Source organism: Poecilia reticulata, linkage group LG12 (assembly GCF_000633615.1).
Source record: "Poecilia reticulata strain Guanapo linkage group LG12, Guppy_female_1.0+MT, whole genome shotgun sequence".
NCBI lineage: Eukaryota > Metazoa > Chordata > Actinopteri > Cyprinodontiformes > Poeciliidae > Poecilia > Poecilia reticulata.
This window is the reverse complement of record NC_024342.1, coordinates 5,378,194-5,403,973: the sequence shown is the minus strand read 5'-3', so window position 1 is coordinate 5,403,973 and position 25,780 is coordinate 5,378,194. Positions and strand designations below refer to the sequence as shown.

Below are 25,780 nucleotides of genomic sequence, written 5' to 3'. Positions count from 1 at the left end.
TGGAGGAGTCTCGTTTTTCAGTTTTAGATTATCTAATACTATTACCACAGCATTTTTTTAAAGCAAAAAAAAACAAAAAGTGCCTTTTCTATTGTAAAGTTTCATTAGGATTATATCTGTATTTTTCTTAAAATGCAAAAATGGGTGCTGAAAGTTATTTGTGGAAGACATTTTTATTTTAACAATAGCAGATAGGTGAAAGATAGCTACTTGTCATTGTCCTAAAATGGTGCTCTTTTTCTCCAATAGATAAAAAAAAGGTTATGAAACTAGCTTTGAAACATACATTTAAATTTGGGTTTATTTTTCAACTTATTGTATTTTATATGGATAAACATTTGACTTTTTCTTTTCTTCACTTTAAATGTAGTGTATTGTTTCTTCCTGTAGGAGGGGCTGTAGTGGTCGATGCTGGTTCTTAGACGATGTTCAAAAACAAGAAGAAGCCTAAAACCTGCCGCACCGCCACCCTCTGGCGCCGACAGGAATAACTGAGAAATTATATAGTTCTAACGCTATAGTTTAATTTAAAAACACACACAGACGAAGAAACACTTTATCGCTCGCACAATGAGTGGTATACCGGGGACTGCAGTCGTCCAGGTGACCAACTTGTCGTCGGCCGTGAGCAGCGAGCAGATGCGCACTCTGTTCGGCTTCCTGGGAGACATCGAGGAGCTTCGTCTCTATCCCCCCGAGTAAGCGCTGCTTTTCCGGTCTGAGCTAGCGAGGCAACGCCGCGGAGTTGCGGCCTTATTAGGGCCCCACGTAAGAATTTGTAGCTGTCCCAAATGTTTTTTAATGACTAACCTTATTCTTTGTTCTTCTTATTTCTTCCCACAGCAACACCCCTCTGTCGTTCTCCTCCAAAGTTTGTTATATAAAGTACCGAGACCCCTCAAGTGTTGGTGTGGCGCAACATCTCACCAACACTGTTTTTATTGACAGAGCTTTGATAGTGGTTCCATGCGCAGAAGGTGAGTGCAAGCTGCTTGGTTTAATATTACATTAAAAAAAAACCTTCATAAATAGCTGTGGACGTCTTCTCTAGAATTCACCTTGATGTCTATCGTGGTCGTGGGGAGGGGGGGTATAGTGGTCTTCAGAAATAAACACGGCTGGTGTCGCATAATTTAAATCAGGCATGGGCCGGTATGCAAATATATGCAAAGACTTAAAACACAAATACCATAATTAAGACGATTTATAACAGATGTTTTTTTCTGTTACTTCTAATATAATGTGACACTTATTTTTTCAGTATTTTGTTATATTTAAGCAAATATAGGGAATACAGACATACTAGCTGTATTTTCTCCCCTTTTTGCACGTGAGAGAAACTATAGCAGGCTTCTTTCTACCAGCTGACTGGCAGTGCTGCAATCTAAAATCTGATATGAATTTTGCTTTTTACATCTGTCCAATTTCATTTTCTAAGTTCCAGAACATAAAGAGAATAATGTTCTTTGGATAACATTTGATGAACAGCAAAGACATTTTCAGTATTTGACCTGGTGATAACAAGTGTGTAGCACATATCTAATTAGAAGGACTAGCAGAAACCGGCCCATGCCTAGATTGGATTTAAAGTATTTTATTGGTCCAGTACCTGACACAGGTGATGGGTTTAGCCACAGCACCCACTCAAGTTTCTATTTGGTGTCACACAAATTAAAGGGAGATCAACGTTACCATGAACACTGGACAGTCTGGAATTACAGCTTGTGTATCTAAAAGAAATGTAACCAAATCCATTGCTAAAGAGTAAAACTCTCTTTCCCCCCCTTTAATTTTTTTTGTTTTTTTTGGTGCTCTTCTCTCCCCCACCCCCTTTTTTTTGGCACCCCTGTGTACACTCACAATTATTACACTTCTAACCTGATGCATTGTGTCCACGTGACTTGGTGCTGGATGGCTAATGAGTTTATTAATTTGGTTTTGTATGTTTTTTCTGTGTGATTATGTGTGCATATCAGATGACTAGACTGGCCCAGCTGTTACACTACACTAGCCTGAGTCAGGCATTGTTTTCCAAGCCACTATCCCCGATCGGGCCAACGCAGCCTTCAAGGGGGGGATGTGACCCGGAGAATAGCCCGCAGAACCTTCCAAGATGGACACCTTGTCTCTTTTTTTTTTTTTACTTTTTTTTTTATTATTTTGTTTTCGGTTTGTTTCCTTTTCATACTATCCCATGTTGTCCACTCTCTACTGTCTCTATCTAGAAACTTGCAGGTTGTGTTTATATTTGTTATTTTTTTTATTTGTTATTTTGATTATTGTCCAACCCCCCCAACCCCCTCTCTCTTTCCGCTACAGCTGGAGCTTGTGTGTGGTTGAATTCAGTCCAGGTTGCTACGGCACACCGGTGGGATGTGTGCCACACAAAAGATGCTATGAGGATCACTAACTCTTTTGTTCTCTTGTCTCCTACGTCTGTTGACGTAGTGAAGGGCTAGTCTGTGTGGAAAAAGTGAGCCTCAGTAACAAATCATATATATATATATATATATACATATCTATCTTTTAAACTATCTGTGCATTTATTCATCTACTAGACACTGAACTAAGAAGGCAACATTTAGTACTTTTTCCTCACATTACTTCAGTACCGCTCTGATGTGAATGTTTAGTAATGACACAGAACTGATCAGTGTAGCATCATTCTCTCTTTGTAATGCATTAATACATTGCTCTGTTCATGTTTTGCTTAACACAGATGGTTGCTTGCCCCTTTAATGCTGAATTCCCTCTAGCTCTAGGTCAAAATTGCACGGTGCCTTGCAATGTTATTCACAAACTTTTTCTAATTTTGTCTCGATGCAACCACAAACTTTGATGTGTTTTTTTGGAATTATATGTGGTAGACTAGGGGTCTGCAACGCGACAGTCCGGAGCCTCAAGCGGCTCTTTGGACGTTCCACATCGGCTCCTTTTACCTTCCAGTAAAAATAATTAAGAACCAACCAGTGTTTTTAAATTTTACTATAAAATTGTTGTCTTTTAGTTTTAATTCATCTTTTGACATGTATTGATTGCACTAAATTTCTAACACGGAAGATAATTTTTAGATTTTTTTTTTTTTTGGCTTTTGATTTGAAACACTAAATGTATATAAAGTTTCCTTTTTATTATTATTTCCAAACCAAATAATAAATAAAAAAAGTGGTTCTTTGAAAATTGAAACAAAATTCCTATAGCAGGTTTTTTGTCTTTTTTTTTGGACACATACCAGTTTAATTTCAGTGGACTGAGGGCCACAAAGTGGCTCTTTGGCTCTGAAAGGTTGCAGGCCCCCGTGCTAGACCAACACAAAGTGGTCCAGCGTACTTTACTCTGTGTCGGTCAGTCGCATAAAGTCCCAGTGGAACAGAGTTGAGTTTGTGGCTGTGACAGGGAAATGTGGGGAAAGTCGAAGGATTGTGAATCTATTTGCAAGGCACCGTTTAAAACTTTTAAATCTTCCTGCCGAGAGAGAAAGGAAGAATATGATTATCCACAGTGGAGTGAGCACAATTCCTAATTGGATGTTTTATTGACCTCTTAGCATTTCAAAAGTTCTTAAAACTGTTGTTCTTTTCTGTATCTGATGTTCTGTGTGCTATTAGTGATGCAGCCATTGGGGGTTGTCTTGTGTTGCACACCTTTCCAACACTGCGAAACGATCGCCCCCCACTTCCCCCCCGCGGAAAAGCGCCCATGCTTGATATCGTATGGTTCATGACCAATATGTTTCCAGTACAGGTGACCCATACATCAAAGTGTTGACTCATTCTCTGCATTGTGTTTCTTTATCGTTTTTTCTTTTCTTTTTTTTTTTTTACCTATATATATAAAAGAAAGAAACCAGGAAAACAAATAATCAGCTCCCATTTTGTTTTTTTGTTTTTTCTTTAATAAGAAGCTATTCTTTTGCACTTTTTATATTAATGATGCATATTGACTGAGAAGAGTAGATTAATCAAATCCAAGTAAGGATGCTTGGTCTGAAGTAGCGGGTAGATGACTCTAGGCTGGATGGGGAAGCGTATGCTCTCTTTCTCTCTAGAATACAGTGGGATAAATGTGCAGGCAGAGTGAAGAGCGCCTCCCTTGCCTTCCCTAACGTCCCACTTTGTCCTGCAGGGAAGATCCCAGAGGAGGCCAAGGCTCTGTCACTGTTGGCACCTGCAGCCCCGGTACCCAGTCTGATTCCAGGCGGAGGACTGCTGCCGATTCCCACTCCGGCTCCACTTCAGAACGTGAGTCATCGTCTTTATTTTGGGTGTTTCTTTTGTTTTTGTTTTTTTATTTCTTCACATGCACGGGTTGAATCTAACATCCATCCGTGCGGTTTACGTCCACAGCTGAACCTTCCTCTGGTGAATCGGATCACAGCGGGCCTCGATCCCACAGCCTCTGTGCTGTCTCAGCCTCCCCTCATCGGCAATGTCGACCCAACGAAAATCGATGAGATTAGGAGGACGGTATACGTTGGAAACCTAAACTCACAGGTGAGTTTAACGAAAAGTTTAAATAAATTAAGGTAGTTAATGTTGTATCTATGGCTGAAACGGTTAATTGAGTATTGAAATAATCGTCAGCTAATTTAGCAATCAATTAATTAACTGCAGCATACAGACCAAAAAAAGGCAATTTGCTGAAAGAAAAACAAACTCAGATCAGTTAAATGAGCTAAAACTGTAAAAAAAAAAATATATATATATATATATATATATATATATAAATGCTCTTAATAAAATGATAATAAAAATAAACTTTTGTTTGTAGATGACTCCCACCTAGAAGTTCTCAGGTGGCATAGTTTTACTAAACTATATTTTTCTGTATGAAACAAAACGTCCTATTAAGACCTTTTTATTATTATTCATTTAATGCGAAACTGAATTATTTAATCAACAGGTGATCAAGCTTAAAAATAATGCTGTTATTGCATCGTAGGCTATAAAATGTTTATTCTAAAAAATGAACTGAATTTACATCTTTTAATGTATTTCAAATATTGTTTAAAAGAGGCTTAACTGGTTCAATAAAAAATCTGCAGAACAGGCCATTTTCTAACTTGATTAATCGTCCCAATAATCAATTACTAAAATAATTATTAGTTTCAGCCCTATGTTTATCTTCTGCTTGTTTTCTTATTCTTCTGTTACTTTGTTTATAACATCTGAGTTCTCACAGTGCATCACAAAAAAAAGTGTGACTTCTACTATAAGCTCCCGGTGCTTTGATACCTCTAAATAAAATCCAGGGTATTCAATAGCCTTCGGAAGACAACACATTTTTTGTGCGCCTTTTTGTGAGTTCAGTGCAGAGTTCAGTTCCCATGAAGAGTTCTTGGTGTGAAAACTTTTTTTTTTTTTAAATGTGCAGTTTATTATATTTTTATTGGATCTGTCCTAGACCACCACTGCAGAGCAGCTGCTGGAGTTCTTCAAGCAGGTGGGAGACGTGAAGTTTGTCCGGATGGCCGGAGACGAGACTCAGCCGACCCGCTTCGCCTTCGTAGAGTTTGTGGAGCAGGACTCTGTGGCCAGAGCCCTCACTTTAAACGGAGTCATGTTTGGAGACAGACCCCTGAAGTGCGTTCTCACACCGTTTACTGTGAAATGTGGTTGAAAAGTATTAGGTTTTTTTATTTGTATTTTTCTATGGTTAAATCTGTTTCAGGGTCAATCATTCCAATAACGCCATAGTAAAGCCCCCTGAACTGACGCCTCAGGCTGCTGCGAAGGAGCTGGAAAGTGTAATGAAGAGGGTGAGGGAGGCCCAGTGCACCATTGCTGCTGCCATAGAGCCAGGTTAGAGATTTGGATTGATTTGAAACACAAAGTGCTCCGTGCCTCAGCCGGAGTTGTTTTTATGCTGACGCTAAGATTTCTTCTCTGTGCTTTTGTAGAGGCAAAGAAGCGTTCTTCCAGCCGCTCCCAAAGGTCACGGCGGTCCCATTCCCGGACGCGCTCTCGTTCCCACTCGAGATCACAGAGGAAAAGGTCCCGCTCCAAACACAGGTGCTCAGAAAGCCCCAATTTGACACGATACCAGTACTGTGATGTCCAGTCATTGATGTTTTCCCTGTTTTGTTTTTTTTTCTCTCTCATTCTGGCGGATCAGACCAACACAAAAGTCTTTTCCTGGTGGTGACGCCCACAGTTCGAGGAGTGGCCACAAGAGGCGCTCTCGATCCAGAGACAGGAGACATGCCAGGAGTCGCTCCAGGTGCTTTGACAGCAAGCGACTTTACAAACTTTTTTTTTTTTTTTTACTTTTCCTGTCTAAATGCTGTATATTTTAGAGTTGCCACTAATGATTATTTATTACCTGTTAATCTCTGAACTAATTTTTGACTAATTACCTTTTAATTGTACCTTCTAATTTTTTTTATAAGGTACAATTTTTTTAATTGTCTTAACATAAAACGAAAACGAGTTCAGTGTTATCAGTCTTTCTGCTTTGAGTTGACCTGCTGATCCCCTCTGTCCGTCTCTCACTGCAGTTCTTCTGCTTATCTCTATAACACAGGGGTCTCCAAAGTGGGTCCTCGAGGACCGGCATCCTGCATGTTTTAATTCTCTCCCTGGCTTTACACACCTGGATCAAAAGATGGCTCGTTAGAGGCCTATGTGGAACATTGACTTGCTGAGGAGGTTGTTACAACCACCAGGGAGAGAACTAAAACATGCAGGATGCCGGCCCTCGAGGACCCACTTTGGGCACCCCTGCTATAACACATTTCGATAAGTGAACAAAAGTAAGTGTTATTCCCACTGTTAGCAGAAGAGGGCGCCATATTCCAAGTGATCTTGACTTTGCTCTGATGGAAGATGTAATTAAATCTGAATATTTTAAAATGTTTTCAAATCAAGTCAAAACTACTTTATTTTATCCTAAAGGGGAAATCATATGTTGTCATAACTCATATCATCTTCAAAGAAGATTCTGATTGAAGATTGTTGCTATGTTACAGCTTTATTTCTCTCTTGACACATTAAGAGGTGTTTTTTTTGGGTAGCAGAGATGATATTCCAACGTAACATGTCCTAGATGATGATATCAGTTGTTGGCCAGTTCTGCTAATCCACGTCATTTGCATTTGCTGCTTCTCTGTAAATCTCTGTCTGGCTGTACGGTCAGAAAGCTGGGCAGAAAGATATATCCTACTAAATGTTTTTATTAAATGTAATTTTTCTTTTCTATTAGAGGCCACAAAAGGAGGAGCAAGGATCGGTCCAGAAGCCCTCGAAGGAAAGTGAGGTCACCTTCACCAAAACGGTCAGTCCGTCAACTTCTCAGGCCCCAAATCTGGTTCTGTTCTCAGCAGCACCTGAGTCATTTAATTCGTTTGGTCCATTTGTTTGTCATTGTTCATTTGTTTCCTTTGGCCTCTTTTAGAAGTAAACGGGAGAAGAAGAGGGAGCGCAGCAGAGACAGGAAGGAGCGCTCCACGTCCAGGAAGAGAAGCCGCAAAGACGAGGAGCGAATAAAGAGCAAATCCAAGACAACCAAGGTGAAACAGCTCGCGATTTTCTCACCAACACGTCTGCTATGTCGTTAACAGTTTAGTAGAATGTGGCTCTCCACATTGTGGCCCTTGAAATGATTTTGTTTGGCCTCTGACCACAAATCAAGAATTTGGAAATTGTCTGTTTTTCTTTTAATAAGGCAAAAGTCCAAAGCCTTTTTTATGTCTTAGGTCTTTAATGATATACAGATTTCATTAAGAAATGTGTTTATTATTGAGCAGATAAACCGAAAAGTTACTACCGTATTTTCCGCACTATAAGGCACACCGGATTATAATGAATGGCCTATTTTAAAACTTTTTTCATATACAGGTCCTTCTCAAAAAATTTGCATATTGTGATAAAGTTCATTATTTTCCATAATGTAATGATAAAAATTAAACTGTCATATATTTTAGATTCATTGCACACCAACTGAAATTTTTCAGGTCTTTTATTGTTTTAATACTGATGATTTTGGCGTACAGCTCATGAAAACCCAAAATCCCTGTCTCAAAAAATTAACATATTTCATCCGACCAATAAAAGAAATGCGGTTTAATACCAAAAGCGACTGAGCAACAGTCCAGTGCTGCTTCTCTGTAGCCCAGGTCAGGCGCTTCTGCTGCTGTTTCTGATTCAAAAGTGGCTTGACCAGCACCTGTAGCCCATTTCCTGCACAACCTGTGCACGGTGGCTCTGGATGTTTCTACTCCAGACTCAGTCCACTACTTGCTCAGGTTCCCCCAAAGTCTGGAATCGGTCCTTCTCCACCATCTTCCTCAGGGTCCGGTCACCTTTTCTCGTTGTGCAGCGTTTTCTGCCACACTTTTTCTTTCCCACTGAGGTGCCTTGATACAGCACTCTGGGAACAGCCTATTTGTTCACAAATGTCTTTCTGTGTCTTACCCTCTTGCTTGAGAGCGTCAATGATGGCCTTCTGGACAGCAGTCAGGTCAGCAGTCTTACCCATGATTGCGGTTTTGAGTAATGAACCAGGCTGGGRGTTTTTAAAAGCCTCAGGAATCTTTTGCAGGTGTTTAGAGTTACTTTGTTGATTCAGATGATGAGGTTAACTGCTCGTTCAGAGAACCTTTTCATGATATGCGAATTTTTTGAGACAGGGATTTTGGGTTTTCATGAGTTGTATGCCAAAATCATCAGTATTAAAATGATAAAAGAATTGAAATATTTCAGTTGGTGTGCAATGAATCTAAAATATATGACAGTTTAATTTTTATCATTACATTATGGAAAATAATTAACTATCACAATATGCAAATTTTTTGAGAAGGACCTGTATAAGGCGCATAGAATAGACGCTACAGTAGAGGCTGGAGTTACGTTATGCATCCACTAGATGGAGCTGCACTAAAGCGAATGTCAACAAAATAGTCCGACTTCGGTCGGCGAGGAGAGCCTTCCGCGACTGGGTCGGGGCGTGGCCGGATGATGGTCACCCTTCTCCGTTCGCACGCAGCTTGTTCGTGGAGAACGTGGTGCTAAATGACCTGCAGACGACCTGATTCTAGACGGTTGGTAGGTAGATAGGTCAGTCAAACTTTATGAAACCAGCGTTCTGACAACTATCCCAGCATGCACCACGCACTTCTTCTATGGCCGAAAATGATGTCGGCGGCTGCTTACCATAGTTGCTAGACCTGTTGTGGCTCAATATTGGTCCATATTTTATCACAATATTTTGTGGTACTATTGTGATAAGAAAAATTGTTAAACCATTTATTACTTCTTTTTTTGGTAATAGTGTGGCTGTACCTGGATTGAGCCACAAACACAAATACTGCTCTTGAAAAACATTCTCATTTAAAACAGACTTCTTTAGGATGCCAGTTACTTAAAAAAGTGTGATTTATATCACTAAATCCCAAACAGTAATCTTATTTTATTATGTTATCAAATTTAATGATATTTATAAATTCTCTCGTGGAACAAAAGACAACAGCAAAACTAGGACTTCTGATTATACCGTTTTCTTTTGTTTTTTACTTCTATAATTGGAATCGAGATAATCAAAAATATTTTAAGACATTTTTTAAGACAGTTGATGAGAGATAATTGCCAACCCCTAACCTCCATCTGATTTCTTCTATTTTTTATTCATCTTCAACTGCATCTTGGGAGTTGATCCATTCGCCCACAAATTGGTTCATCTCATGTAAACTTAAAATTATTGTTTTGCACTTCCTGATTTTAGTGAACAAGTCTTAAGTGTCTCAAACGTAAACATTGGGACAGTAAACCAAAGTAAAAGTTCAGAGTGTAAAAACAAGCGCAGTGCGCTGAGAGTGTGTGTATATATTTAGCCAATGAGAGCTTTTCACAACTCTAAAACAAAACCAAATGAGATGGTGGCAAAAAAATACATTTAAAGTAGTAGCGTACAGGAAGTGCTGCAGCTCTGTGACGGAGTTGCACTTAAACTACACAGCCAGATTGACTCTCACTGGTTCTTCAACTTCGGTATGACTCCATGTGCTTTGAAATGTTACGTTTGACAAGCACCGTTCATGCCGTTCGCTCTGAAGTAAACCTGAGAGTAGAGGAGAGGGGAGATGAGTGAGTCGGACCGCAGCACATCGCTCTATCCCCACCCCGTCCCACCAACTTTAGGTAATCTCGTTTCAGTGGTAAATGTTTCCACTCTTCTTTAGGTCGTTTCAGATGGGACTGCACAACTAACCTACTTCAGTTCCAGATCAACCCAAACGATAGCTTTGATAGAAAAAACAAGTTGAAAAAAGGCTCATCGCGCTCCATCTGATCTGATAACAATCTGAACATCTTAGACGGCTGAAAACATGCCATCAAAAAAAAAAAAAAAGCCTTCATCTCGCAGAGCTCTGTTTGTCATATCTGCACACAGTTTTGTCACGTACAACAGTTAACAGCTTTTTTTTTTTTTTTTTTTTTTTTTTTTTGGAGTGTGATGCAGCTTACTGTTCTGTTTTTGATGTAAACGCGAATCTGTTGTCAAATTTCATTGAGTCAAATCCTATCAGGTCAATTCTGACGCCATTTCAGGCTTAATTTATTCCAAACATGCCTCTGTGGCTCCACAGAGACTTGGTCTTGGTTAGTAAAAATCCTCGTTCCAATTGTGTACTTTTTGACCTATAAAAAGACATACTGTAAGTGAAGAAATCTACCAGTGATTTGGGGTTTTTGCAGTTTCATTAAAATAATATATCGTCAGATTACTTGAACAGGACTGTAAAACATATAAGGTTCATTTTGAGATCACCACAATCCAGAGCTGCTAAATCCTCAAAGCACTTTGACATTTTGATCATGTGAAGTGCAATACAAATAAAGGACACTGTCCTTAACTCAGTCAGTGTCGTGAGTTTTTACAAATGGCGGGTAGGATATTTGTAAGGGAGTCGTTCTTGAGCCACGGCCAGCAGCTCTACCCTCCAGATCAGGGTGTCCAAACTTTTTGTCTCATGAGCCAAAATTGTCGAGTCAAGAGAACTTGAGGGCCAAAAAAGTGATATTTTTAATTAAAACTTATACTGTGATAGTTTTTGTTTGCCAATTTGATTAGGGATGAAACAATTAATCGGATTAATCGATTATGAAAATAATTCTAAACTAATTTAGTAATTGATTAATCATTAACTAGAGTATACAGAATAAAAAAAGGACCATTTGCTTAAAAACGACATATTTGTAGCAGTAATTAAGGCGGAAATGTACAATATATATATATATGTGCGAGATGTGCCGATCAGGTTTTTTCCTGCCGATACTGATATCGATCACCCATGAGGGCCGATCACCGATACCGATCACATCATTTTTTTTTTTAATTTTTTTTTTTTATCATAAACACTACCGGTTACATTATGTGGAAAATGGAACCATGAATTCACCTTAATTTAGACAAAAATTTGTTTTTAATAACTTTTCCAAGAAGAAAACTAAACAAAACAGGCATTGTGCAAATTGTACTGCTATCAATAATACTATCTTTAACAGACTGATAACATATGAAGGCTCTGAAGAGGCTAAATAATGCAAAGAGCCAAAATAAAACCTCTCAACATTGCCAAAAAAATTCAAGTATAAAACTTAACATTCAAAGGCAAATACAGGTTCCATGACAATAAACAATCCAGTTACTGAATGAAAACGTCCTGATAGCATGGCGGCTAGCTGATTACTGCTAGTTCTGAGTGGCTGTTTCTGACTGAGTGGAGTAATTATGCAGAGCAGGGAGGAGATCAATTATTTTTTTAGAGATTATCTGTCTCATGTTAGGACAGCGAAAGTTTTAATACGTATGTAAAATGTATTTTTTTAGGTTAGATGCTGCAGCTTTAAGCAGAGGTTCGGTGTGAGAGTCACTACCAGGTGGAGCAGAAGCGGCGCTCCGTCTGGGAAATATTACTACCTGTAGCATAGCAGCGGTTCAACAGCGAGAGCAGAACCAGCGTCTTACATCGCAGCTCGAAGACTTAAATAATTTTGCGGGTTATTTATTTAGCTTTCTGACCGTCATGCTAATCCGGGTGAGTGTTTGTAGCTGTGCGCTGCTTTACCTGCTATCTGATCCTCCATATGTCTTTTTTACTGCAGTGAGCCTCGATGTAGCCAAACTCCGTCAAGTATGGCATTGTTTTTCACGGAAATCGGCTAATTATGATCGGTGACCGATCGATTGGCAGACCTCTTTTATTTATATATATAAATATGTATAAGATGAAAAAAGCACTGTTTGTAAATATGTTTTAACTAAAAATCTTCAAGTGGTATAATTTCAGCTTCACCTGGTTCAGATTCAGTAAATCTGAACCAGGTGAACCACAAACAACTAGTTTTTTTTTTTTTTTTTACAAAACCTTTTTGTAAAAAAAAACCTCTCAACATTTTATTGCCTTTCAGGCAATAAAATGTTTATTTTCCTAATTATGATACAAGTTGTTTATTATTATGATATAAATGTTTTACAATTTTATTATTATTGTGTATTATTATTTTATAAAAGAGGCTTACGTGGGTAAATAAAAATATGCCAGTTTTTTTTTTTTTTTTCAATTAATCGTCAGAATATTTAATTACTCAATTAATCAAATGAAGACAGATTACTTTTGTTTTTGGTTGGAAAGTGATTTATAAATTATTGTAGACTATTAAAAGAAATGTTTATTAGGTGTTTATTTTGAAAAAAAAAAAATCGAAAATGTAGCCATTTCAGAGCAATAAAAGCAGCATTTAGCCATCTTTCCGTCCCGTTTTAAGCATTGACTTTCTTTCATTTACCAGGACTACAAAAGGGAAGAAAAGGCGGCGTACGGGAGCCAGAGGGAAGGCTCAGCCACTCCAAGAGAAAACATGACATCATCACTGCGCGCCCAGCACAACGGCAGCTACAAAACTCACAGAGAGGAGGCTGCGTTTCTGGGCCGCAACGCCACCAAGTGAACAGCCGCCCCTCGCGTCTCCCTCGTCCCGTCCCGTGCGTCATCTCCCACCACCTGTCACCTGACGTCAGGACGAGTTTCTTCCGTTTCGGGTTTCCGTTTCTGCAAACCCGAGGATTCTGACGTTGAGCTCATTTTCCTGCCCGGAGGACAGGAGTGACGGTGCTTCAACAGAACCTTCCGGGATAAAGGCACGTCGACGTCATCCCGACGGCGGCGCTTGTTTCAAAGCGGCTCCGGCGGACGACGCGATGTCGCAGAAAGAAAAACAAAACCCTCGTCACAGCTGCTGAGATCGACCAACGCGTGTGGAAACCTGGAGCCAACCGAAGAGGGGATCGGGGCTGCGGTCAACGTTATTTGGTAAAACTCTGGATTTTAACTGCAAGCTTCATTAATGCCTCTCAGACCGACAGTGTTTACTCATGTTCCAGTACATCAACCCTTTCCTCAAAATAAATTCCTCCTCAATAACAGAGTAAAAATACTAATTATGAAAATAGGAAACGTGATCTAATTGTTTTCATATAAGCCGACATTTGGTTAGGAACATTGTTACCCTGGTAACAGTGATGGCTGGAACTCATCTAGTTTCCGAATCGTTTTTCTTTCCATGTTTACAAAAATCCAAACTACTATTTTTTTCAAAGTATAAAAAGAAAAAAAAAAAACCTAGTAGTCTTCTTTCAGCCAGCTGACTGGCAGTGTACAGGACTATCCCTCTAAGCTCCATACACTTAGGAAACTTTGAGCAGTGATATTTGAAAGCCATTTTGTACCTTGGTGGCAGTAACCAGCCCGTTCTTACTTCTCAAAACCACATGTGCAGCAGGATTCTGCTTAAGTCATAAAAACTGTATATTGACTATTGTCTTAATTATTTATTTAGTCAATAAATGTGAGTGGAATCATAAAGGGGCAAGAAGTATTTTGATATAAGAAAAACAAAACAAAAAAAACTTACCTGATCTACAAAAACTGGATCAATTTGGTCAACCAAAAAAATTAAAATAGTTTTTTTTAGTTTGTGTGTTTGGCCTTTTTAATATATAGTTTTAATTAGAATGAGTAGCGAGTAGTTTCACCAGAACTGTTGCTATATATTGTGTGTTGTCAAATAATTGTCAGGAATCCATAGTTACATTTTAAAGCTACTAAATTAAAAAACAAATCCATTGACATTAGCAACTTTAATCTCATTTCAGTTGATATTTCTTTTTTACTTTTTTAAGTGATTGTTTAAAGGTGAGAAGGGAAAGAGTGGTTTGATCCAGACATTTTCAAACAAAAAGGATGTGCAAAATTGTAAAAGAAAAAAAACCCACAAAAACTTAATTTCACTAAAAACGGCCAACTTTTACCATAAATGTTAAAAACTAAATAAATAAGCAGAAGAAAGTGGTGTGGCTGCAACAGCAGCCTAGCTGATTCGGAGAAGCGTAGGTGTACGACTTGTTAGTGCTAGAAGTGTGAGGACCTTCCTGTTCCTGTAAGGATGTAAACTGGACTGAAAACTTTTTTCTACAAGGCTAAAGAAAACAGGTTTCTGAAGTGCTTATTTACATTTTTTTTTGTTGAGAGGTTTTCTGTCTGAGGTTTGTGAAGTGTCCTTTTGTCCATCTTTTTGCGCCTCATTTCTGCACCATCCGGGAACTCTGTTGTCCTTCAGGATATTATTGCTGAATAATAACTCAAAGCTATAATTATGAGACAGTATGTTGTTGCAGGTGTTTGGCCAACTTTTGTCTAGATGTAGGACTCATTCACATAACTATCATTGCGTCAATTTCTATGTTGCCACAGCAACATTTCGGTGTACCATGTTTGATTTTTTTTCTATCGTTGCGCTGTGGGATGAAATATTTTCAGTTAACAAGATGACTGAAGAAAGTTTACGGGCTGATTTTTTAAAATTTATTTTGGAAATGGGGAAAATAAACTGAAATCTCGCAGGTCAACTAACTATGGAAGCACAGAAGGGTCATAAAGTGCCTAGACCACGATTGTACAGTAAGCAAATAAAATATTGAGACTCATTTGGATGTTTTATGAATAAAACTAATAAGATCTTGTATTAAAGTATTGTGGGCTGTCGGAATAGACTAACTGTTCATGGGATGTTTTTATCCTTTTATTCTGTGATTTAATGTGTTGCAGTAGTTATGAGTATGCTCATTGAAACATGGTGGCAAAACGGCAACAGATCCAGTTCCTATTTTGAAAAGTTTACGTCTTTTTTTTCTTAACACATCAGTCAGAAATAATGAGCTTCAAATGTCAGAATGAAATCATTTCAGCTCATCTGCCAATATGTGAACATGTACTTTATTACTTTTTTTTATGTCCTCATCTTCTCTGCATTTGAGATGATTTTTTTGTGCTGGGAAATTGGAGTTGATGTAACGGTTCAGTAAAATAGTTTATGAAATATTCAGATGTATGTACATATTACTCTTTGGTTTGAACCTAAGATGTTTTATTTGATTGCAAAAGCTCTGAATAAAGAGACTTTCCACTCAGATGTTTTGCTTGGTTGTTTCTGTTCTACATGTCACTAATTGTAAACTAGCTACTAGCTACTGTACTACTTAGATCTTGTTGAAGTTTACAGCATTTGGGCCTAGTATCCAATATTTTTCATACGTATAAAATGAATGGAAGTACTCAGATTGATAAAGTACAAGAATGTGTGTCTGTGTGTGCATTTCTCACACAAAACATTTTAATAAATGTCAACGATGACCAAAAATCCCCATATAGTTACTGATTAATCAGTGACGTACAGGTAAGGTACACTTCCTTTGCAAACAACTTTGGCAGTTTTGTCATTTGCTCCATGGTTGAGTTGTACACATAAATATATGCTTGACATGCCATTTGTACTGAATAAAACTTAAAAATAACTGTTGTCCTGCAATAGGTGTAAAACATTACAGCTCCATCCAGGGTGTTTTCACAAATGGTAGTCTGGTAGACCAAAATTGCAACATTTACATTTTCGGCTCAAACGAACCAAACCCTTTGAAAAACCTGTTCCCCTCCTTGCCTGTGGTGGCGCTACACCAAGACCCACTGAAGGGAAACGACAGGAAAGTCTCCACAGAAGACATGAGCGTAACTTTCTTCTTCATAAAATGTAAACAAAAATGGACTTGCGTCAAAATTTAGCTGCTGTAGGTTTTCTTCTCTGTCTTTGGTAAAAGACCACAAAGCATTACTCCTGCTAGCGCTAGACTCATATTTGTTTAGGTAGTATATGCCCGGCGATATAGTTCGCTTCCTGCTCTTGGAGCCGTCTCAGGACCACATGGTGTTCACATACGGATTCGAACCGCACCAGAGTTGACTTCAACCGAACGGAGACCTAGGTTTGTAGGCGGACCAGAGACCACCTTCCCAAACGAACCACACTTTCAAGGCAACCGAAGTGGAGTTCACACCAGGGCTGGTGTAAATTCACTGTCTGACGGTGGACTGGTGCTGAATTGTCTCACGTAGTCTAATCTCATAGACTTTAACACAGTGAAGTCCTCCGGTTCGCCTTCGATGCTCGGTGTGTTTGAGCCACCTTCCATCGTCCACTGCGGGGTGAGCTGTTGGAACATTTCCATCGTCGTATAACCGCCTGCAAAGGTAAAAGGTGAGCTTTGGAAGTGTGTCCTCTGTGTGTCCAGCAAAGTGTTCGTTGTGTCATCATTGTCTGCCGTGCTGTCTCCGTCCCTCTCGCTCCAGGCGTGAGCCATTTCCAGACTGTCATCCTCACAGGTCCTGACGTGCGGCAGCATCGACAACGTCTGAGACGGGATCACGGCTTCCCTCTCTAGAATCTGGAAACTCTTCGTGTCCCATTCCTCCACCGCTTTTAGAGTCACTAATGCCTCCAGGAGTTTCTGAGTGGAAGATGGTACATCATCAACAGTTTGCATTCCTTTAAGGTTGTAAAAGTTGTAAAAGAAAAACAGAAATGCACATTTACCAGTTGTCCGGGACTCTCTATTTTCTGCACTGCGTTGCTGTGTCCAGGGTTGGGCACCCTTGGCCACAGAATGGCTTTTACCCTAGGCACAATCGGTGTATGAGTAGTGTTGTGTTTTGCTGTTCAACGTTATTGGCATCAGATGTAGGGTACGAGTTTTAACATATAAATGTTCTACCTTTTTATCACCGGAGACCCAAATACCAGCAAACAGGCCACCACTACGAAGGCTGCGATTGCGCCCCTGATGCTGAAATTCACTGCGCAAAGAACAAAATAAAAACTCAAACTTCAGCTCAAAAGAATAAATGTCTTAAAACTTACTAATCAGATATAACCTTTCGGATCCGTTTTAAAGACACTTGAAATGCTTCGGATTCCTTCGCCCGCCAATGTGAAACCAGATATCTGGACTTGATACGCTGTTCCACTTTTGAGGGCCTCCATGTGAAAGCTGGTAGAACCCGGATCCACCGTTATATCTGCGAAGAAATGGGACTTTGCTTGAGTTGTGCTTGGGTATTTACCTACGAACGGACAGGAATCTCTGCTGCAGCATTTCTGGGAACAAATTTTGCATTCGACAGACTCGAGTGCAGAACGCTCTCTGCTCTCCGACGCCGTACGTCTCCGTTTTGGGATTTGACAAAACGGAGCCAAAACGGAGACGTTTTGTCAAATGTCTCCGTTTGACAAAACGGAGAGTGACTCGGGATATTTACCTCAACTGAAGTTGATTTCACAAACAACCTACCACAAATTTCCCTTTATGTCTAGATTCCATTCATAATTACTCACAGTTGTCTCTCGAGGCACATTAGCATGATGCACTTTGCCCTACTTAGCTCAAAACCAGACTAGTTATGATTCATTCTTTTCAGTCTGACAGAATTAGAGTTCAAAAGAAGTGTTTTTGGGCGTCAACAAATTACATGCTCAAGAAATTATCTACCATTCTGATTCACACTGTGTAAGTTAGAAACATATTGGTGCATCTACTGCAGGACAAAGCAGAAATGAAGGTGAAGGTGCCATGTTTATTTCGCTAAAACTCTTCGTAGCTATCACTTAGTTTGATATGATTGGTCCTTACTGTGCGCTGTGCTCGTCTCCTGGTAGTGATGCTCAGTGTAGTAGATAATGTAACCCAGCAGGAACCCTCTCAAGTCTTCCTCTGGGATTTGTGACCACTGGAGCACTGCTGAATTAAGCGTCACGTTGTGGAAGGTGACGTTTGCTGGGGCGCCGACAGGAGCTGTGGGCGATTCCAAGACATGATCACGTAAAGTGAATTTTTTTTTTTAATAATTGTAAAATATACTCGGATTGTAAGATAAAATGTAAAAAAGTGCAGGCAGCAGAGGCGACCCTAGGACTGTTTTAAGGGGGCTGAAGCCTCCCTAAAATATTCCAAAGCCTCCCTGGAATAATGTGTTTTTTGTCTTTTTTTTTTCTTTTTTTCTTTTTTTTACAAAAAACTGTCTGCAAATTCTATATAAATATCCACATAAGGTATTATTTTTTTACTCAAATATGATCATAAATCTCTCAGTTCGGAAGATGATACAAGTGTGAAAGTTTGCACAAGTGTTTTTCAAAGGCTTTCTAACAATTTTAGGTGTAGAGCCACAGAAAATTATAACTATCTTAGCGTCGTTTACAAGACAATCATTTCATTCCATTAACTGTTTACAGTCATATTTTACAGTAGAAGAGTTTTCTGCTACACTGAACATCGTTTTAAAATCGGAAAAGCAACTTCTCCGTTTTTGTTGCTGTTTGACAGATTTTGTTGTCAAACAGAAATGTCAATGTCAAATTTTATTTGTAAATCACTTTAGTGCAGTTAATATCTGCTTTTAAAGTGCTGTGCAGTATTCATAAAGCACAGATTAAAACACATAAGAATAAAACACAAATTAAAACACATCCTGTGTATTTCCTAGGGGCTAACCCCCCGCCCCGTCTTAAAACCTAGCGACGTCCCTGGCAGGCGGTATCTGACTTACATCCTTCAGTGTGATAAAACTCTGTAGTCCCGTAGGTGCTCTCACTGTTGTTGATGTGCTTCATGTTGCAGGTGTTCTTGTTTGGTCGCAAATGCAGAGTGACTCTGTATCTGGTGTAAGGCTCCAAATGTTCTGGAGTAATTAGAAAAAAAAAAAAAAGGTTATATTATAGACTGGTCATTCAATTTACAGCAAGTAAGTATTAAACATCTCAAAGAGTCAACGTGTCTCTCAGTTTAAAATTTTTTAACAAGGTTCCGTCAATGTAAAATACACACCAAATCTTGGCAACAACCCGGGTGATGCACACATAAACAGAAAATCAAACCATGTTAGTTCATAAATGAAGTTATAGATGAAAAATAAGGAAGATCTCAGGAATAAGTGTTGAACACACGAAGAAAAAGAATGTGCAAAAAGTCAATAAAACTGCTCTAATAAAACATAGCTACGGACATTTGAAGGGAACTTGATTTCATCCCGGTTACGAATATTCAAAACGAGAAAAACCTTGATGTGTTTCACCGACAGACCAAAAATAAACATTTGATTCAGATCAGATTTCAGGCTGATGCACGTCTTTCCTCACCACCGGCTGCTTCGCACTTCAAAGTGAGCAGTTCAAAACGGGACTTCCTATCATCTTTTCCATTTCACTTCCATTGAGTTTGGCAGAAAAACAAACAACTAAAGGAAATGAAGGCGATGGGGGGTATTTACCATAACCAAAAAGAAGACAGGTTATTGGAAACCTTCCGCTGTTATGAGAGACGAATATTATTCCAAACATATCAGGTGTATTTAGACACTTCATCTAATATACTGCATGTTGTCCAGTAAAGGCCACATCTTACATGTTCTTGCTGTAGTAGAGTATTTTGATCGTTTGTTGCTAACAGCACATGAAGATTTATATTTAAAATGATTTTCATTCAAGCAAGAACTTTGTATTTGACAGTAAAACGGTGCAAAAGAAGTATCAATTTAAAAAGAATCTGCTTTCACTCGCATTTTATTTTTTTTAAATGGCATTGCTATTTAGTTGTACCCTTCTCATTAATCCATGGAAACATCTTTGCAATCAAACTTTCCATATAATAGGTTGATCAAATTAAAAGATTACTTCAAACCAACTTTGGTCCTATTTCTAGATATGGAATTAGTTTTTTATTTGGAGGTTCATTATTAAACACCTGCCTTATTGATGTAAGTCAATCTCTGTTGGGTTTGTTCGGACAAACCCAACAGTTTCATCTTTCATCATTTTACAAAGGACAGTAGAGCATTTCCTCCGTCGAAAGACATGAGCTCTTTTTTTTTTTTAGATTGAAACTAGTAGTTAGTTCCTATGACAACCACCTGAACAACAAATCTCACACACGCAAGCAAACACTGGATATGTGTTGTGACAACGAGGGGACAATTTAGCACATTATTTTAAGTTTTACACATGCACTGTAACCACATGAGACTTTTGGCTTTACAGGAGCTCTCACAGTGTGTGAGGTACACTTACATAGATAATACACACCATACACACACACACACGGCTCCACACGCTCACTCAGAGTAAACACAACCTCAGCTCAATCCAGACACGCATCACGTCTTTGGTCGGGACCGCTTCAGAACCAACAGCAGTGAAACAGTGAATCATTTCACCAGGGCTGAAACAATTAATCGGATTAATCGCGACAATTGTGATTAATCGATTATTTAAATGATCGTCAAGGATGGAGGGAGGGATACACAACAGGGCTGAAATGATTAATCGGATTAATTGATTATTGAAGTAATAATCAACTAATTGATTAATTGTTAACTGGACTACTCAAGACTCAAAGATGGTCATTTACAGAAAAAAAACATATTTAGAGGAATTAAGCCAAAACTGTTCAAAACTATATGTATTTTGCGTTTAAGATAAAAATAGCTTTGTCTGTAAATATGTTAGCTTTAGCTTTAGCTGCACACAGTTCCTATTTACCAAAGGATGCTTTGGTTTTGAATTTTAGGGTAATACAATTTTTATTTTCCACATTTTAAAAGGAATTCAATTATTTGTTTATTTGCGTTTATTTGTATTTCTAAAACATTTGCTAAAGTGGTTAAATCAAAAATCCATAGAATGTGCCATTCTCTAATTAATCGTTTGAATAATTGATTAATCGATCATTTAAATTATTCTTATTTGTAACCCTAATGTACACCACTCGCTTGTTTGAACAGCTTACCCACCTTGTATAGAGGACACGGTCTTTCTGGCAATGGCGTCCTCAAAGAAGGACAGGTACCACCCCGAATGTCCCTGTTTCATCCACTCCACCACGTAGCAGACGTACTTCCTGATCCGATCGGGCCTCCAGTGGATCGTAAACGCCGTGCTGTTGTGGACTGTCACGTTCAGCCTCCCGTCTCCCAAAACTGCAGATTCAAAGTTTCGTCATGGCCTATGGCGCCGCGGCATCATTCATTCAGTAACCTAAACAATCCGCTGAGTCTGTACTTCGGTGCTTATTGAACGCTACAGATCAAAAACGAAACGACGGCCATACAATAAGTGATAAACGTCCAAAGCAGTGGGTAGAAATATAAACTTGTTCAAATTTACCGCTTCTCCAGCAACATCACAATTATGATCTCTTCCTATTTATAAGTTATTGTAGCAACATACTCTGATTCAGTGGCGTAACTACACATTATTCAGGTGGATGCGAAAACATGGATCCCCCCCCCGCCCTCCCCAGCCCCATCGTGTGGACAGTCAGCGTTTCGTGTCTGTCCACACGAAACGCAAAAGCTTCTTGCGGTTCTGATCTCGGTTTTAATTTTCATTTCCCTCTGAAATTCTGTTTCCTGCTTTAAATAAACATTCCACCCTGTTTGTGAATTCACCAAATTAGTAAGTTTTAATCATTTTGATTTTATAAGTTTGTAATTTAAAAACAGCAACAACAACAACAACAACAAAAGGGAGGTGATTTTCTTACTGTTGGCGTCTGTGTGCTGTGGTATGACGTGGGTGGCAGCTGGGGAAACGCTCGCGTTGTTGTAAGCGCTGATGTTGAGGCGGTACGCCGAGTAGGAGAGGGTCAGTCTGATCGCCGGCTCTGAGGTGGTCAGCTGCTCCTGCGGAGGCTCTCCGGACTCTTTCCAAACGGTCACTCGGTAGCCGTCGTACACATCTTTGACAGGAAACTACCAAACAGCACAACTCACGTTTCAGCACCGTGCCATTCTCATTATTATCTTTTTTTTTTTATTAAGGATGTTTTAAAACTGCATTAATTCACGGTGTGCAAGTACCTTCCAGGTTATGGAAATCAACCGGCAGCCGGTTTTCTGCGTAATATCGGTGTATTTGGCACTGACAAGGATCGGTCGAGTTGTAAGCTCTGAAAAAAAGAAATTTGACGTGGTCAATATTTTCTGGATTTTTACTGCTTTACTTGATTTCTGAATTCAATCTGAAGTCAGTCCTCACCTGATGGGACGTAGTAATTTTTACTCCATGGACACTGTGTGCATTCAGCAGTAGTCACACACTGTATCTGGACAACGTAGACCAATGAGGGCGTTAGCTTCTCCACCATGGCTGTATTTGGAAGCTGAGACTCTACAGTCTGTGAACAAAGGCAGAAATCAGTGAGCTGGAAACAAGTCAAGCCGGGTTTGATTCATTTTGATAACTTGAACGCTGTAGCGTATAACTTTTATAATGAATATGTTTACACATTACTATGTTGTGACAGTGTAACACGAGACAGATAATATGTGGAAAAACGAAGCTCCTGCGCCTCCTTCCTGTCGTCCTACTGACATCTGATTGGTTGTTTCTGTTCGGGAAACAACCAATCAGAGCCAGGAGGAGGAGTCAATCGTGCTCACGTATGCGCTGCTCAACCTGCCGACGGTTTATCTGCCGTCATCGTTGACCCTGCAGTGAATGCTAACTAGCCTTAGCATTCAATGCAGGCTCCCATGTGGGGGGCCTAGCATATGAATGGCGCGTACATGAGCATAATTGACAGCAATAAGACCCTCCTCCTGGCTCTGATTGGTTGGTTTTAGACCAAGTGGTGTATTTCTGTAGATGGCAGTAGAACCACAGGGAGAAGGCAGAGGATAGTGAGAGTTTAAACAAACTCTTCATCGTATAGCAAGTCAATTCCAATATTTAGACATTGACAACTTAACAGTAAAAGTTTTCTGCTTCCCTGAAATCTCTATTATTAAGACTTAAAACATTAAATACTAAAATGTATCAAGTTCATTTGCATTTAAGAAACAAACATATACACCTATAAAGCCTTAAAATATAAAGTAAAGTTTAGTCCAGTTATTTACCTGCTAGCTGTGATATCACAATATTACATTTTACTACACCTGCACGCTTTTACTTTTTGTTTTTAACTTGATGTTACGTGGTCAGGACTGATAGTTGTTCCGAAAACACGGTTTGCGACAGTTGTGAGCAGGCGATTAATCCCGACCTCGTTCCACGAGTGGCTGCCCAGCGCTCTGTATCTCACAGAGATCTTGTTACTTCCGTCCTCTCTGAGCCAGGTCACGTTCACCTGCAGCCCCCCAGGTGTGCGAGTCGGCAACACTTCGTTAGGAGGCCCACAGGACCGCTCTGAAGTAGTGGAAAGAAACAAAAAATAATAACATTCTCACTGTCTGACATTAAGTTGTTTCTGTTCCAGATGAGCAGCATTCTTTCTATTTGCCCATTTATGTTTTTTTCTTCTTTTTTTTTCACGTCACAAGTTTACTTGCATTTCCTTTGTGGTTTGGAGAATCTAATGTTGAGCAGCATAAAATAGGTCCAATGTCTTGTTTACAAAGACGTCCTCCAAGCTGAATCAGGTTTGCCTTGCTTGCACGTTTTCTGTGAGACTGAGATTGGGTCTTTGTGATGGCCACGCAAAAACATTGACTTATTTGTCCGTAAGTTGTGTTGCATCTGACTTAGTGGTATGCTTAAGACCATTGTTCATTTGGAAGGTCTATTTGAGGCCTAAGCTTTCCCTCATTGCTGATATCCCGAGAACCTGTGTGAAATTTTCCATGTAATGTTCTTTTCTTGTTATGCCATCTATTTCATAAAGCGCACCGGTCCCTCCTGCCGCAAAGCACCCACTCAACCTGAAGCTGCAGTCACCATACTTCGCAGTTCTCAAGTAGTGGCTTATGGTTTGCTGACTTCCTCGTTTTTCCTCCAAATGGATTCTCAGTATAGCCAACTGCTTAAACTTCAGCTTTATTAGACCACAGGGTTTCTTTCTGTGGGCATTTTGAAACTGTAAACGAACTTTTTCTAGCGATGGCTTCTTCCGTACTGAGTGGCCCCTCAGTCAGTCCATACAGGACTAAATTACATAAGTTACATTTATCTGAAAATGCAACTATTTTACCAAGATGGCCAACTTTGGAAAATAGAAAATGATCTGTTGCACGTATGGGTTTAAGATTTCTGTCATGTTATTAGTGCGTGTGAGTCAAACAGCAGAGCAACTGTATGAAAATGGAGAACCAAAAACACATTGTTTCATATACATATATATATATATAGAGAGAGAGAGAAAGAGAGTGATACGTACACACACACACGCACACACACCCTCAAACACATACATGCACACATCTTTCACGGACTTACTCAGAGTCTTTTTTGAACCACTGAAAACTGCCTTTGTGCAATTTGCCATCCCCGCATTGTTTTCAATAACCTCCACCGTAAAGTTGAGATCATATATTATCAGCTTTCGACTGGGTTTGGTTATGTTGTAGTTAACTACACAATGAGATCTGTCTCTGCAAGGACAGAAATGAGAAAGAAATGGACTTTTACCAAAAAAACATCAAATGAAAAAAATGCTTTAAAAAAACACAATGGAAAGGTTTGTGGCATACGCTTGTTGTAAGATGAACGTGTAGCTCTTTGATCCATGTTTTCCAGATTCCCACGTACATTTGTTGTCGTTCTTGAATTTACGGAAACAGTCTAGATTATGGACTCCATCTGTAAAATAAAAATCACAGACACAACGTTGCCGATCTCTGATCTGATTGCACCGATTGATGATCAAACATTGACACGACCGAGATGAGGACGTCAGTTCTCACCTGGGTGAATCCCACAGTGTTGGTATTTGGTTGAAATGTTCTTTGGCTTGCACTTTTCTGGATCAACATAAAATATGAATGAAGACACATCAGAGAGGGGTCTGACATTTGGCACAAAGCTCCTCAAACTCAGCTAAAACACAGCTGACACAAGAAATACTGGTCAGGAAATTCAAAGCACTTTGAATCAAAATGAATACACAAAGAGTTTATGGTCACGCCTTGATCACATTTTCTCATCTCGCACCTTATCAGCATCCATGTGGAACTTGACTAGCTTGTTAAAAAAAAAAAAGGTTGTTGTTACCAGAACAAAACAAACGTTACGTTGGTGTGTTTAAGATCTCCCTCATGAACAACCTACACTCCGAGAAAGAAAGAAACCAAGTCCTACCTGCAGAAACATGGACGTGTGTGAAGATTGGAGCATAGAGAACGAGCATCAACCCTTCAAAATAAACAACAGTTCATGAAAACATGATAACTCATTCAGTTTATTTCTTTTTTTTTCTTTTTTAAATGTCTTTAAACGTCTGCAGGTGTCTTACCAACGACGAGAACATGCGTGTAGGTTCCGAGCCAACAGTATTTTGTTTCTGCCTCGCCGCTCTGCACCCCACGACCCGACATGGTGCCCGACGCACTGAAACCACGATGGTGTGTCTGGGGAAAATCTCACGCCCACCGCCCGCTGCCATTCACAAGCGCTGCGCACAGAGC

At 39.4% G+C, this 25,780-nt stretch overlaps 2 protein-coding genes across 3 annotated transcripts; one reads left to right on the top strand and one right to left on the bottom strand.

The window, feature by feature from the left end:
* Positions 1–430: 430 nt before the first annotated feature.
* srek1 (splicing regulatory glutamine/lysine-rich protein 1) lies at positions 431–15,465 on the top strand. Of its 2 annotated transcripts, XM_008423478.2 has the most exons (12): positions 890–977; positions 1,977–2,473; positions 3,609–3,744; positions 4,126–4,241; positions 4,347–4,493; positions 5,404–5,582; positions 5,671–5,801; positions 5,900–6,011; positions 6,115–6,219; positions 7,201–7,272; positions 7,393–7,507; positions 12,789–15,465. In XM_008423478.2, the coding sequence occupies exons 3-12, from the start codon at positions 3,714–3,716 to the stop codon at positions 12,945–12,947; spliced, it is 1,167 nt and encodes a 388-aa protein (XP_008421700.1). In that variant the 5' UTR covers positions 890–977; positions 1,977–2,473; positions 3,609–3,713; the 3' UTR covers positions 12,948–15,465. The 2 variants fall into 2 exon arrangements, with proteins under 2 accessions (XP_008421699.1, XP_008421700.1); XM_008423477.2 differs by lacking the exons at positions 1,977–2,473; positions 3,609–3,744 and adding an exon at positions 431–698 and having other exon boundaries at positions 844–977.
* On the bottom strand, positions 14,511–25,780 carry LOC103473329 (interleukin-31 receptor subunit alpha). Its single transcript, XM_008423479.2, has 16 exons — positions 25,609–25,780; positions 25,455–25,508; positions 25,061–25,117; positions 24,848–24,956; positions 24,594–24,748; positions 23,425–23,567; positions 22,416–22,554; positions 22,238–22,326; positions 21,922–22,129; positions 21,170–21,355; positions 18,932–19,063; positions 18,016–18,177; positions 17,261–17,404; positions 17,101–17,182; positions 16,923–17,004; positions 14,511–16,836 (listed from the first exon to the last, which is right to left on the bottom strand). The coding sequence occupies exons 1-16, from the start codon at positions 25,688–25,690 to the stop codon at positions 16,381–16,383; spliced, it is 2,280 nt and encodes a 759-aa protein (XP_008421701.1). The 5' UTR covers positions 25,691–25,780; the 3' UTR covers positions 14,511–16,380.

What these genes read in the sequence shown, in the direction of transcription:
- srek1 (XM_008423477.2), top strand. Translation starts at nt 571, where the DNA reads ATGAGTGGTATACCGGGGACTGCAGTCGTCCAGGTGACCAACTTGTCG. An exon ending in CTTCGTCTCTATCCCCCCGA is followed by an intron (nt 699 to 843) that starts GTAAGCGCTGCT and finishes TTCTTCCCACAG; the next exon opens with CAACACCCCTCTGTCGTTCT. An exon ending in AGGTCACCTTCACCAAAACG is followed by an intron (nt 7,273 to 7,392) that starts GTCAGTCCGTCA and finishes GGCCTCTTTTAG; the next exon opens with AAGTAAACGGGAGAAGAAGA.
- LOC103473329 (XM_008423479.2), bottom strand. Translation starts at nt 25,690, where the DNA reads ATGTCGGGTCGTGGGGTGCAGAGCGGCGAGGCAGAAACAAAATACTGT. An exon ending in ACACTGTGGGATTCACCCAG is followed by an intron (nt 24,957 to 25,060) that starts GTGAGAACTGAC and finishes TTTATTTTACAG; the next exon opens with ATGGAGTCCATAATCTAGAC. An exon ending in GACCGTGTCCTCTATACAAG is followed by an intron (nt 19,064 to 21,169) that starts GTGGGTAAGCTG and finishes TAATTACTCCAG; the next exon opens with AACATTTGGAGCCTTACACC.